Consider the following 15,269-nt stretch of genomic DNA (forward strand, 5'->3'; position numbering starts at 1 on the left):
CCAATTCCTCAAGAAAGTTTGTCAGCTGACCTGGAGGGTGATAGATGACAACAACATGTATTTTTGTGGGTTGCATTGTAGTAATAGCATGGAATTCAAAAGTAGTATTGTTACATAGTGAAGATGTGGTGAAAATGTCCAGTTGTCATGAATGATCAAACCTGTTCCCCCACCCCTACCGATATGTCGAGGGGTGTGAGAGAAGGAGAAGTTCTTGGAGAGAGCAGCACGTGTTGCTGTATCCTCTGGACCTTTTCATGTTTCTGTCAGTGCCAGGATGCTGAGGGTGGACTGTGTGTCAAAGGCTGGAATGAAGTCAGCTTTGTTCACAGCTGACTGGCAGTTCCAGAGTCCCACTGAGAGAGAGCGAGCAGCTGCTGAAGTGCAAAGTGGCCGTAGGTTGTGTGGGTTATATTTTGTCTTGCATCTAAATCGTGTAAAAGGTCTGTAACAGATAACAGGGATGTGCTTGAAGGCATATGCATTCAAATGGGGGTCTTCCTGTGTTCGAACGGAAGAGACCTCACTGCAATTCAAATGAGAGAGCCCAAGGCTTGGACATGGTAACTCTCACTGCATTCGAATGGGAGATCCGTACTGCGTTTCAATCTGTACTGCATTTGAACGGGAGAGCCATACTGCGTTTGAACAGGAGGGCTGTACTGTGTTTGAACGGGAGAGCCCACGTCCTGGACGTGGTGACTCTTGCTGCATTCGAATGGGAGAGCTTGTGCTGCATTCGAATGAAGTGATTAGAGTTGCTTTAAAATGAGAGCCCTCCCTTCTTTTTTTCTTTTTTTTATCCCCTTTTATCCCCTTGCTTCTGAGACAGTCAGTCCATGCATCTTATCACGTGGTTCACTGTGCATAACACAGCATATACTCCCAGCATGTGGAGGCTCATGCTACTCTCTGCGATCCATGCACAACTTACCACGCACCCCATTGAGAGCGAGAACCACTAATCGCGACCACGAGGAAGTTACCCCATGTGACTCTACCCTCCCTAGCAACTGGGCCAATTTGGTTGCTTAGGAGTCCTGGCTGGAGTCACTCAGCACACCCTGGATTCGAACTCGCGACTCCAGGGGTGGTAGTCAGTCGCTGAGCTACCCAGGCCCCCAAGAGCCCTCCCTTCTTTGCTATTTAAATGGGCTGGATCCTCGAGCACGGGACTCTACTGCATTCAATGGAAGAGCAAACGATTTGTGTGAGAATGGCTTATGCTGCATTTACTGAGCTCGCTCAGTGCTGCGAGCGGCTGAATCCGTGAGCGTGTTCTTGCACGGCATTAGCTGAGAAGGGATTAGGAACCAAGTTCGCTTGTGGAGGCAGGCTCATGCAGGGAACTCCTCCAGAGTAGGGGAGATTAAGATAGTAGATAGGATAGGAGATAGGAGATAGGAGATTTGGGGCAGTGGTAGCTCAGCGGTTAAGGCTCTGGGTTACTGATCAGAAGGTCGGGGGTTCAAGCCCCAGCACCGCCAAGATGCCACTGTTGGGCCCTTGAGCATGGCCCTTGACCCTATCTGCTCCAGGGGCGCCGTATCATGGCTGACCCTGCACTCTGACCCCAGCCTAGCTGGGATATGTGAAAAAGAAGAATTTCACTGTATATGTGCAAATGTATAATGTGTGATAAATAAAGAAAATTATTATTAAATTATTAAAAGGAGGGAGATAAAGTGAAGAGGGCAATGGGTCTGGAGTGGGGTTCTCCAGTGGAGGCAACCTCACATGGGAATCTGTGCTTCAGTGGCCCATGGAGGAGGGGGAAGAGTAAACAGAGGCGTATGAGCGGTGAAATATTCTGAAGACAGATGGTGAGCTGACTGCTTGTAAGGAGATGTGTTTTCGAATTTCCCTATGATTAGCTATTGCAAGACACCTGCGAACGCAATTGAGCGAATGCTTGTTGAGAGAGACATAGTAGACATGGTGTCTGCGGACGCCTTAAACTTAATTGTTTGCTAGTTTAAATGTCTGGAACATACAGTATGTGAAGCAATGTGGGGATACATGCTTGCGTGTGCCTTTTCGATATGAACGGGCTGAAGCCTCGGGTGTGGGACCGCACTGCGTTCAGTGGGAGCTTACGATTCATGTAATGTTTTAGCTGTATTTACTGAGCTCGCTCGGAGCTGTGAGCGGCTGAGCCTGCAGGCGTGGGCCCACACAGCATTCGATGGTAGAACACTTGATTCTTGTGGAATTGATATATGCTGTATTTTTAGAGGAGCCCCCTATGTGAAATTAATGGGCTGAATCCTCGAGCACGGGACCACGTGGCGTTTAACAGGAAGAGCCTGGGTTTTCGTGTGATAAGTTTGCATATGAATGGGTTGAGTCATCAAGCACGACATTCAACGTGAGGGCGTGGAGTAAGCTATATTCCAATGATGCGGAGATGCAGGCTTGTGGTGAACTGTATTGGGGAGACCTAAGATGGTCTGATTGTTGTCAATCACTAGGTGGGTAATGGTTAGTTTGGTGTGAGTGGCACAATATGGGTTACGGAGCTGTGGAAGCTTAGACGCATGGCCTGAATGATGTGCTGCAGTTGTGGCACGTGATCAATGCATTGCGCTGTTTTCAGTGTAGTGGGAGGCTTAGTTACATGGGCCGAAAGATGCCACAGTTGCGGCACCTGGACAGCACATTTGTGCTGCTTAGGGATGTATTAAGCCAATAGTAAACATGGTAACTTGGTAAACATAGCATCTATGGATGCCTTAAACTTAGATGTTTGCTAGATTAAATGTCAGGAACATATGTGAAGCGATGTCAGGAATACGCTTGCATGTGTGTAAAAACAAATGAGCTGCTGTGGCAGCTTCTGTTGAAAAATGAGATGATTTAGTCGGAAGAGCTGTTCTGATGAGAGCGAATACTTTGCAGCAACGTTGATGATCCAAGTCTGTTCCTGGGCAATGGGCAGGGCCAAATGCCGGGCAAGTAATTAATAATATAAGTGTAATTATTATTAGTTATTAAAAACATTTAAATTAAAATAATTTTATTATTATGAATTATTTCAATAACAGCAATAATAATAATAAATATTATTATTATTTGTGGGTGAACTATTTCTTTAAAGGTGCACTCAGTAATTTTTTCCTCAAAAAAAGTTTTACTCCTAAAGAATGGAATATTAATTTTGAAACATATGTAAGAAATCATGACCACTCACGTGAGATGAAGACTCCAGTCATATCAGTAACCTTATAAAAGCTGTTTTATTCTGCATGAAGAAGGTCCCCTCATGGCCATCACATGACCAGTCAAATGCTTCTCGCTTAATCTCAGTAACCACCCTGTTATTGGACACTTTCACTCATGGATTAAATTAATCATGGCTGACTGTAAACAGTGAATTTCTACAATGGCATTGGTAACTGAAAACGAATGTGTTTGAATTATGCTGCAACTATGCCCCTAGGTGTAGGTGTAAGTCTAAAACATCTTATTCAAAAAAATTACTGAGTGCACCTTTAAGATGGTCAAGTGGGTTTTTTGGAACATTGTTGTTGCTAAAATGGTCCACCACCTCTAAGCTTGACCAAAATGGCTGTCAAAACCAGGTCCACCATTTGGTAGTCCATCTGATCTACCATTTAGAGAAGCTAATGACAATAAATGGCCAGCTTAGATCAGCTAGAAACCAGATACAGCCAGCTACCATCAGGACCTGTTTTAGCTGTATTTTCCATCAATGTTGATTTCTGTCCATTTCATCTTCACAGCTGTTCATTTGGTTTCCAATCTCAATTTTACGCAGCCATCATTTTGTTGATTCGTTACCTTCAAAACCACACTGATAAATCTATGATGCACCCGAAACAAGTTTATGATGTGTAACACACTTTATGATAAGACATAACCACATCAGTTGGAACTCCTTTGTCCCAATAAAACAGTTATCACAATTCATGTTGCGGCGGGGTAGAATTGGAGTTTGAGGAAGGGGTTTTACTGAAAAGACCGGCAATAAAAGGCTGATCTTGTCAGCAGGGCAAGCACAGTGCAGCCAGGCAGTATGGAGACAGGAACTGGGATTAGATTAGCCAAGCTACACACTGTGGCATTACAATCCTGAGACATACATCACAGAGCTTAATAAGGTCATATTAGCAGCACTGCCTCTTTCCACAGTTTCTCTGTATCTCTCTCCAAAACACAGATAACTGCAGCAGTATACATTTCCAGATTTAAACATGCTAAAATGATTGGGATTTCCAAAAAACACATTTAGAATTTATGTTCTACTGCTCTATGTGAGCATATAACTAGTGTTTTGAAGGATTTTTAGTGGTGCTTGCTAAGGCAGACATCACAGTTATTATTGCTAAAAATGTAGGTTTAGTGGTATCTTCTAATCCCCTAACTTTAAAGCCCAAATTATACTTTGATTTTGATGCGAATGCTCAGAGTCTGCGTACAGTCAAATGTGAGCCTGATAAAGTGTATACTCCCTCTGGCTGTGCTGGCATACACAGGCTTTAGGGGCATGTGCGCTACGACTTTATGAGACTATTCCTCTTCAGGAGTTTAGACCCATAAACATGTCTTTATAGTCCTTCAGACTCAAGTTATATAAATGCAGGTATCTCCTGACCTCACACACGTGTTCTTGACGTGCACATCCACTGATGACGTTTTTACCTTTGCCTCCTGTTGTTTACCGGTGATTACATCTTTTTCTAGCACATCATCGTGACAACAACGGCTCAAATGTAAGTGTTGCCACCTTTTGGAGACTCTAATTAGTGCAAATAATTCCAGGCCCATGTGCATTCTGCGCGTTCAAAGTTAGAAAAATTGGGCTGCGCGCGTTTAGTGCTCATGCACTCTGCTGATGACGAGAATTGCATCATGCGTCCTGTACTTTAGGCTTAAGCATTAAGCTTTGTGTTTGCAACTTTTCCCAAACTTTATCGAAAGACTGAATCTAATGAACTGGTTCTTTTGAATCTACAGTGTAAAACACACAGCGCATTCAGTGAAGTCTGATTCTTGAACGAATGACTCTAATGAGCCGATTTTATTTTATTTTTTTTTTTAGTCTACAGTGCGAGACTCACAGCGCATCTAGTGAAGTCTGATTCTCGAACTAATGAATTTAATGAGCCAGTTCTTTTGAATCTACAGCGCAAAACAACACATTGCATCCAGTGTACCCCAAAAATTAATTTCGTCCCTGCTTTTCTTTAAAAAAATCAAAACATCTAGGTTACAGTGAGGCATTTACATTGAAGTGAATGGGGCCAATGTTTGGAGGGTTTAAAGGCAGAAATGTAAAGCTTGTAATTTTACAAAATCACTGGCATTAATTCTTCTGTTAAAACTAGTGTATTAGTTGTAAAATTGGATATATTGTAACTTTACACAGAAAAGGTTAGTAAGCAATTTTTTCTTACTAAAATCACATTTACACACATATAACACACATATAGGTCTTGTGGCTATACTTTTGAAAAAGTGAGCATTTTTGCTTTTACGGATTGGACCTAGTTTTTTGGAAATTAATTTTTGTGGTAAAAACTTGTATTAAACTTGAAATATTCCTTTAGTCTTGCCGACGCACAAGTAATGACTTCATCATTTTTGACAATAATTGAATTAATAACTGTTACTGTGTTAAGTAATATTGCAGGCAGTGCAGTTACTGACTAATTGTTCATATAACAATGTGTAGTTAAGGGTATACACTTTGTAGTTAGTGGAATTTTATGAAAGTATACATTGGCAGCCAAAAGGTTGGAATAATGTCCAGATTTTGCTCTTATGGAAAGAAATTGGTACTTTTATTCACCAAAGTGGCATTCAGCTGATCACAATGTATGGTCAGGACATTAATAACATGAAAAATGACTATTACAATAAAAATAAATTAAAAAAATAAATAAATAAAAAAATCATAACTTAAACTACTTCAATGAGTTCTTATAAAACAAATCCTCCACATGCAGCAATGACATCTTTGCAGATCCTTGGCATTCTAGCTGTCAGTTTGTCCAGATATTCAGGTGACATTTCATCCCACGCTTCCTGTAGCACTTGCCATAGATGTGGCTGTCTTGTCGGGCACTTCTCACGCACCTTACAGTCTAGATGATCCCACAAAAGCTCAATGGGGTTAAGATCCATAACACTCTTTTCCAATTATCTGTTGTCCAATGTCTGTGTTTCTTTGCCCACTCTAACCTTTTCTGTGGCTTTTTCTTTGCAATTCTTCCCATAAGGCCTGCACCCCTGAGTCTTCTCTTTACTGTTGTACATGAAACTGGTGTTGAGCATGTAGAATTCAATGAAGCTGTCAGCTGAGGACATGTGAGGCGTCTATTTCTCAAACTAGAGACTCTGATGTACTTATCCTCTTTAGTTGTACATCTGACCTTCCACATCTCTTTCTGTCCTTGTTAGAGCCAGTTGTCCTTTGTCTTTGAAAACTGTAGTGTACACCTTTGTATGAAATCTTCAGTTTTTTTGGCAGTTTTAAGCAATGTATAGCCTTCATTCCTCAAAACAATGATTGACGAGTTTCTAGAGAAAGCTGATTCTTTTTTGCCATTTTTGACCTAATATTGACCTGCCATGCCAGTCTTTTCCATACTGTGGCAACTCAAAAACAAACACAAAGACAATGTTGAGCTTCATTTAACGAACCAAATAGATTTCAACTGTGTTTGATATAATGGCAAGTGACTTTCTAGTACCAAATTAGCAATTTAGCATGATTACTCAAGGTTGAAGTGATGTCTGCTGGAAATGGAGGCTTGTCTAGATTTGATCTAAAATTACTTTTTTCAAATAGTGATGGTGCTGTTTTTTTTCATCAGTAATGTCCTGACTATACTTGGTGATCAGTTGAATGCCACTTTGGTGAATTACAGTACCAATTTCCTTCCGAAACAGCAAAATCTGTATATTATTCCAAACTTTTGGCCGCCAGTGTAAATGAATAAATTAATTATGTTATCAGTTTTTTTGTTTGTGTAGAATTTGTATTTCATATGCAGTATATTTAGGATCAAATATTGCATTAGATTTATGCCTCTCAACAAGTTGTTGGCAACAAGCTGAGGGAAGTAAATGCAATAAGAATTGCATTTATTTCCAAACAATTATTCTTCAAAAGTAGTAAAAGAATCATTAATGAGATTGTTAAGGAACGGGAATCATTAAGAGAAATCAGAACCAGAAATCGTTCAATTCTTTACGATTCCCATCACTACTGATAAATGTATACCATCAATGCACTGTAAAGCTCACTTGGTTTGAATTGTGTTTTGATCTTTATTGAAAGTACAGTTCAAGTACAGTTTCACTGCAGTCCATGCCATAATCTAAACTTTCCTTGATATGGATCAAGAAAAACGTTATGGTCGACTGACTCTCTTGTTCTCTCTTTCTGTCTCCTTCCCTGGCATCCCTGTCTCTTTCACTCTTTCACCTCTATCTGTCTTTCTCAACCTTTCTTGCCATCACGCATGGATGATCTAGGCGACTCGTTGCTCAAACACAATGGGATGAAATTCACCACTAAGGACAAGGACAACGACCACTCTGAGAACAATTGTGCCTCCTTCTACCACGGAGCCTGGTGGTACCGTAACTGTCACACCTCCAACCTCAACGGACAGTACCTGCGTGGCCAGCACACCTCCTACGCTGATGGCATCGAGTGGTCGTCCTGGACGGGGTGGCAGTATTCGCTGAAGTTCACGGAGATGAAGATCAGGCCCACCAAGGAAGAGAATAAATGAGCGAGAACTAGAAGGAACTTAGAGGAACGAAAAGGAACTCATAGATGGCTGTAGGTGGTAGAGACACTCAATACAGAAATGCGAGAACTTTTGACTTCTCTTTTGCCATGATTTTGTTCATATTCCCTTTCCCTGTTTCCAGACCATCTTGTAGTGTTTGTGCTAATGCCCAGAGGGCCTCTGTTTTTCTCTTGATCTATTATTCCCATTTCTGAATATTATTATGAAACATTGCAGGTATTGTCAAAAACAGTGGTTCTCAACTGGTGGGTCGCAGGTCTGTTCTGATAGGTGCAGCAGGGAAAAAACAATGCTAAATGTAAATAATAAAAGGCAACTAACCATATAATCATGCATGGTTAGGACAGTAAAACAAGTAGGATTATCAACTTTTCAAAAGGAGGAGAAAATGCTTCCCATATCTTTTGTTGTTGGCGTGAAACGACAAACGTCCAATCAAACTCTGTTTTGCTGCAAATTCAAAGTTCTTATGAAAAAAGCTTCCCAAATTAGAAGGTTACCAACGTGGATAGGTTATGTGACACACTACACAAGATACAGGTTCCCTTGCAGCGAGGATAAACATTTGTGCCAACCTCAATGTGTTTTCTACTGTAAATTATTGGCTGCCAAGAACATGAAACCATCAAAATTCAAATGAAATTTTTAATTCCAAAATTGTCAATTTTGCTATTCAGCCTATGTCACATTAATAATTTTGCTACTGTGTTGTGAAAAAAGTATTGGGTCCTGAAGCAAAACCAGTTGAGAACCACTATTCTAAAAAGTACTAATGAATAAATAAATAGTTGTTGTCTAAAAAAAAAAAAAGAAAGGAAAAAAAAACTTTCTGTAGCTGTGAAATCTGAACATGTAGCTTTTCATAACAATGAAGACTTTGAACTCCTCTCAAGCAAGTTCCTTTTGATTTTCTGACGGAGAGACTGGTTGTCTTACGTTATTTTCATTCAGTGCTTAATCAATTAAACATAACAAAGTTGTGTCCACCCACTGCTGTGATATCTGGGAGGTAACTAGATTTCCCACATGTTGAGTAAATACGTTATTGATCAGGAATGCATAAAGAGAATATGTGTCACAGAGGTGTCTTTCAGAGTGATGGGCCAGTTCAGACACATTATTCGCCCTGACAGGTCAGTTGCACCAGGGCGTACCAGTCATTGGAAGCTTTATCAGTGGAGAAACAGAACTTGCTACAAAAAATCCTGGTTTTACTGTCAGTTATCAGAGTGTTGTGGATCTTATGCTTTGGATGGTATTCATGGCACATGAGGTCAGTTTTTGCCTGAAATGACAATGAGATTGCTTGATGAAGCTTAAAGGGACAATTCCCCCAAAATGAAAATTCTGTCAACATTTGCATCTTCTATGGAACACAAAAGCAGATGTTAGGCAGAATGTTAGGCTCAGTCACCATTCATTTTCAGTGCAAAGAATGGAATGAATGGCACTTTCCATGGAAGAAAGAAAGTCAGGTTTGGAACAACACAAGAATCAGTCATGTGATGATAGGATTTTCATTTTTGAGTGAACTATCCCTTTAAGGTTTGACTCTTGGGGAAGATCTGGGAACTGAATCTGGGTTCAACTATTTCTGTTGTTGTGAGCAGACTTTCACTACTATTTAATTGTGAAACATAAATCAGATCATCCTGTAGGTCATTTTGGTAGCTCATTTGTTTCTCTTAAATGTTTGATCATGTATTATTTGTCTTTTGTTATTTTAGATCAATGTTGAGGTTCTTCATATCTGAATGTGTTTTTTTTTTTTTTTTTTTTCTTAAAGGGATAGTTCACTCTAAAAAAGAAAATTCTGTCATTATTTACTCATGTCATTTACTCATGTCGCGGTCAGTTGTGACCAACACCAGAACCAGTGGTACTTGACATCATGGACGTCAAAGCTACTTCGACTTGAATATGTGGAAACGCGAATGAGATTTGAAGTCGTATGGACTACTTTTATGGTACTTTTATGTTGTGTTTGTCCTTTTTGTAGCTTGACACCCATGGCTACTATAAACTGTCATTGTATGGAAAAGAGCTGTGTGAAGATTCATGAAAATATCTACTTTTGTATTCCATGGAAGAAAGAAAATCAAACAGGTTTGGAACGACATGAGGGTAAGTCAATCATGATAGCATTTTAATTTTTTTAGGTGAACTATTCTGTTAAGAGCTGCTGGTTTAAAAGCATCAACACATAACAGCTTGGCAATATTTCTCTTTTTGCTTGCTTGTTTTCTATCTATGCAGACCTGACCCACTAACTTTGCTGGATATATTTAATTTTCAACATTGAAATTGTGCTTAATGTTTCCTTTCCAAACAATCAACTTACAATATTTTTTAGCCATTTTCTCGTGTTTAGTTTTGTCTTGGTATTAGTTTTGATAATTAACTCATTCCTGAACATTCCATGTCAACCTGCTGTTTTATTTGTATACTAATTCCATTTGTCACGTGAGATCCATGTTGATTGACTAAGATGATGACCACTAGATGAACCAGTGTTGCATGGTTTAGAATGTGAAAATTGGTTTCATAACTTTATTTGTATCTTTGTTGTGATTGTACATTGATTATTCTGTCAAAGATGAACATTGTCTGCACTTTTAAAAAAACTACAACAAAAACAGTCTTTTCCATTTTGAAAAGTTTTACAATCACTTTATATCAACATAGGAAGGACTTCAAAGAAATAGTTTTATGTATTGAAGGATATAACTCAACACATCTTTCGATATTGTGCTGCTGTGTTGTAGAAATGTTAAACTGTCTTACCAACCTGATCTCATGAAAAGTAGTACATAATTTATGAGTTGGCTATTTCGTATGGTCTCGCACGATCTCGTGCAAATTCCCGGATGTCTAATGTGGAAGTAAGCGCGAGTTCTGCGCATGAGGCGTTGAGGACATACTTATTAATATTATGCCCTTACCCAAACCACTTATCTAAACAACCAATCTGTAGAGTGTGTAAACATGATAGGAAGCTGTTGTGTGTTGCAGAAGCAAGTAATTGTCACGTATTCGATGGAAACGATGTTTAGCGACGTCATTGGCTGTAGTGAAAGTCATAGGAATTCAAACGAGTGCAGTCGCACGATATTATACAAATTACGCAAATTTAGAAAAGTTGTACGAATCCTGACGATTTCGCCATGAGAGTGTTTTGGTCTTACATACTGAAATGCAAACCTGTACTAAAATATGTATAAACCTACTTATATACTAAAATGCAAACCCGTACAGAAAAACCAATTCACCAAAAGTCAAAGGAAGACAAAACTACAACAGAATGAACAACTGTCACTGCCCCATCAAAAGTAAAGTGCACAACCAAGATTTTAAACAAGATTGTGACATTATCTCACTCAATAAAGAGAACCACAGGCTTTGCAGAACAAAGGCATTTCTGTGAGGTGAAATTGTGGTGAACGGCGCTCTGTTGAATGAGTTTCACAGTCAATTTCCTAGACGAACTGTAGGAGGGATTTCAATCCTACAGTTGTCCTGATATACTAGTATGCACATTTAAAACGATGTGAAAATGCTAATCAAATACATGACACCTCACCAAGCCATCTTATTTTGTTCTCAGCAGTGATATTAAAATAATTTTGAAGTTCTTTTTGGGTCTGATTCTGTGAGGGATAAACGTTAGATGCATGCTCTGTTCCAAAAGCTAGTGAGCTACCTACGAAGGCAGCATTTTAAGACATCATAGAAACACTATACAGTATACTGTATTTTGATTATAAATAAACATACAGTATATTTCATTAGATAATGAAATGTATCGCTAGATATAGTTCCATGTAATTACAAATGTATTATTTAACCCAACATTTGGGTATACTATGTATATGTATGATTTGTTTAGAGTATCACATTATTAGCTTAGCAACATGCTAACATCAAACTCAATAGAGCACAACAGTGCCTTGGTTCCAGAAGTAGTTTTCTCATTCAGTTCTTCCATTGGGATTTGATCAAATCCTTCATATAAGTGTTCGAAGCCATGAACAAAACCAGCCAGCTCCGAGGTGCATCAAACATTACAAAATTTGATTTGCAGCCAAAAAGTATTAGAAAAGTTTACAAAATGACAAAGGTACAAGATTGTGTCCTTAACGTCTTTCATAAGTGAATAAACTATAATCCCATGAAGCAATGTGAATGATGTACATGTAATCAAATTAAAAAATTATGGAAAATGATACAACTTTTGATTTAAAGTTGTCGATTGTAGGAATAGAAAAAAATATATTTTGCTTTTATTGCCATTTAAGTTGATTGAGAGTGTAGGGACTTGATATACATGATAGGAGTGGGTGGTCGCTGCATAGCTGGTTTGGCACACTTTGTTTGACAGTTTTCTGATAAGATGAAATAATGCAGACAGATGACTTCAACAGAAATATATACCATTAATGAACAACCTCAGAACTCGCTGTAGGTCTGTCTTACATTGTAAGGATTATAAGTATTTGTAACAAATCAATTCCCCTATGAAAAAATGTATGAGGTGTCAAGATGGTTAGGATGTCTGTGTAGGTGGTAAGCAATGAAGCAGCCTACTAGGTTTTGGAACAGCTTAGGAATGCAATGAGAGAGATTCTTTGTGTGATGAAGGGGAGAATGTTCTAGACCAGAGGTCTTAAACTCTGTTGCTGGGAACTCACAGCACTGCATATTTTGGATGTCGCCCTTATTTAACACACCTGATTGAAATCATCAGCTCATTAGCAGAGGCTCCATGACCTAAACTGGGTTTGACAGCTAAGGGAGACTTACAAAATGTGCAATGTTGTGGGTCCCCAGGAACAGAGTTGAAGACCTCTGTTCTAGACTGCTAAAGTATTTGGGGAAAGATTAATTCTCAGTTCTAACTTCTTGGAACCCCCGCCGATGCCCTCTCAAACTACACCTATCGGCTTGACAGTCGTCCATACAAATAATTTGTTACAAAATTACAATAACCTTGAAATTAAGCATGTCTTTGAGTATAATAACACCCCAGGATGACAAGAGAATGCTTTTGATTTCCTTTCTCAAAGCTGAAATTTTTTATTTCGTCGTCACCAAATGGAAATGCAAAAATTATGGTTTTAGAACAGATTTTCTGAAGCACTTCCTATGTTTACCATTGGTAGTCAAACAGATAGTCCTGCCCAAACTCTCGCCATCGGTTGAGTCAATGTTGGAACCATAAAGTTTACACTTTTCAACTTACAAATGGCTAAGTTACAGTTGTCTCTGCGTATTAAGCTGGGATATTAGAAAGTATTTTTATATTTAAAAAATTACACACTTTAGCTTTAACACATTTTGCCCTCCCAAACCCTCAACTCCATCATTTCTGGCTTGCTATGAAACTGACTTTTATTTTTGTATGAATGCAGACATGCACGTCATTCAATTAAAATTTGGTAAGCTCCACTATATTTCAGGAATATCAGATTCCAGTCATTTTTGGGGTCTTGTAAAAGTACATTTATTTCTCATTTTTGCTGATCATTAAAATGTGGTTAATATTCAGTGAGTGATATTCTTTTGGTGTGACTGGAGCATTTTCTGTGACAGAAGTACACTAATTCCTCCTTGGCAGTTTTGGAGTGAATGCCAGGTGTCAGCTCATTAGTTGGTAATTGACTAGGTAGGCCAAGAATAGATCCCTATAGGCAAAGCTTGTTTTGTGTGAATATCGGGACAATCACATTTGCCTTGCTTTTAAATATTTGCAAGTGTGGCAATCCTGGGTCCAGATGGCATAATGAGGCTCTCAACTGATAAATGTTTCAAGAATTTTGTGAAATGTATGACATTAAATGGTGAAAAGGAGAGATGTGTCCATTTCTACGACCTTTGTTAAGTATGCAAGAGAAAAATAAATAAATATCCAAAAAATCATTTTGAAAAGAACACAGCTTTTTAACATGACTGTAAACTATATATTTCCTGATGTTTAATAATGAACTAAATAATACATTTTATATCATATATATGCATATAAATTCAGAAAAAAAAGCTACGTGTAAATATTTGTATGAACATAAAAAGATTCAACAACTAAGACATAAACTGAACAAATTTCACAGACATGTGACTAACAGAAATGGAATAATGTGTCCCTGAACAAAGTCAAAATCAAAAGTAACAGTCAGTATCTGGTGTGGCCACCAGCTGCATGAAGTACTGCAGTGCATCTCCTCCTCATGGACTGCACCAGATTTGCCAGTTCTTGCTGTGAGATGTTACCCCACTCTTCCACCAAGGCGCTTGCAAGTTCCCGGACATTTCTGGGGGGAATGGCCCTAGCCCTCACCCTCCGATCCAACAGGTCCCAGACGTGCTCAATGGGATTGAGATCCAGGCTCTTCGCTGGCCATGGCAGAACACTGACATTCCTGTCTTGCAGGAAATCAGAACGAGCAGTATGGCTGGTGGCATTGTCATGCTGGAGGGTCATGAGGGGCAGTGGTAGCTCAGCGGTTAAGGCTCTGGGTTACTGATCAGAAGGTCGGGGGTTCAAGCCCGAACACCGCCAAGATGCCACTGTTGGGCCCTTGAGCAAGGCCCTTGACCCTATCTGCTCCAGGGGCGCCGTATCATGGCTGACCCTGCACTCTGACCCCAGCCTAGCTGGGATATGTGAAAAAGAAGAATTTCACTGTATATGTGCAAATGTATAATGTGTGATAAATAAAGAAAAATTAATTAATTAAATTAATTAATCATGTCAGGATGAGCCTGCAGGAAGGGTACCACATGAGGGATCACAGCGTTGAGATTGCCTGCAATGACAACAAGCTCAGTCCGATGATGCTGTGACACACCGCCCCAGACCATGACGGACCCTCCACCTCCAAATCAATCCTGCTCCAGAGTACAGGCCTCGGTGTAACGTTCATTCCTTTGACGATAAACGCAGGTCCGACCACCACCCCTGATGTGACAAAACCGCAACTTGTCAGTGAAGAGCACTTTTTGTCAGTCCTGTCTGGTCCAGCAAAGGTGGGTTTGTGCCCATAGGCGACGTTGTTGCCAGTGATGTCTGGTAAGGACCTGCCTTACAACAGGCCTACAAGCCCTCAGTCCAGCCTCTGTCAGCCTATTGCGGACAATCTGAGCACTGATCGAGGGATTGTGCATTGTAACTCGGGCAGTTGTTGTTGCCATCCTGTACCTGTCCCGCAGTTGTGATATTCGGATGTACTGATCCTGTGCAGGTGTTGTTACACATGATCTGCCACTGCAAAGATGATCAGCTGTCCTTCCTGTCTCCCTGTAGCGCTGTCTTAGGCGTCTCACAGTACGGACATTGCAATTTATTGCCCTGGCCACATCTGCAGTCCTCATGCCTCCATGCAGCATGCCTAAGGCACGTTCATGCAGATGAGCAGGGACCTTGGTCATCTTTCTTTTGGTGTTTTTCAGAGTCAGTAGAAAGGTCTCTTTAGTGTCCTAAGTTTTTAT

At 39.8% G+C, this 15,269-nt stretch overlaps 1 protein-coding gene across 2 annotated transcripts in view; it reads left to right on the top strand.

The window, feature by feature from the left end:
• The window catches only part of LOC127423950 (fibrinogen C domain-containing protein 1-like), a 157,013-nt gene extending 147,439 nt beyond the window's left edge, over nucleotides 1-9,574 (top strand). For both annotated transcript variants that reach the window (XM_051668667.1, XM_051668668.1), the window contains exon 8: nucleotides 7,504-9,574. In XM_051668667.1, coding sequence (XP_051524627.1) covers nucleotides 7,504-7,766 — 263 coding nt within the window. In that variant the 3' untranslated portion in view covers nucleotides 7,767-9,574. The remainder of the gene's footprint in view (nucleotides 1-7,503) is intronic.
• Nucleotides 9,575-15,269: the final 5,695 nt, after the last annotated feature.

Source organism: Myxocyprinus asiaticus, chromosome 33 (genome assembly GCF_019703515.2).
Source record: "Myxocyprinus asiaticus isolate MX2 ecotype Aquarium Trade chromosome 33, UBuf_Myxa_2, whole genome shotgun sequence".
In the NCBI taxonomy this organism is placed as follows: Eukaryota; Metazoa; Chordata; class Actinopteri; order Cypriniformes; family Catostomidae; genus Myxocyprinus; species Myxocyprinus asiaticus.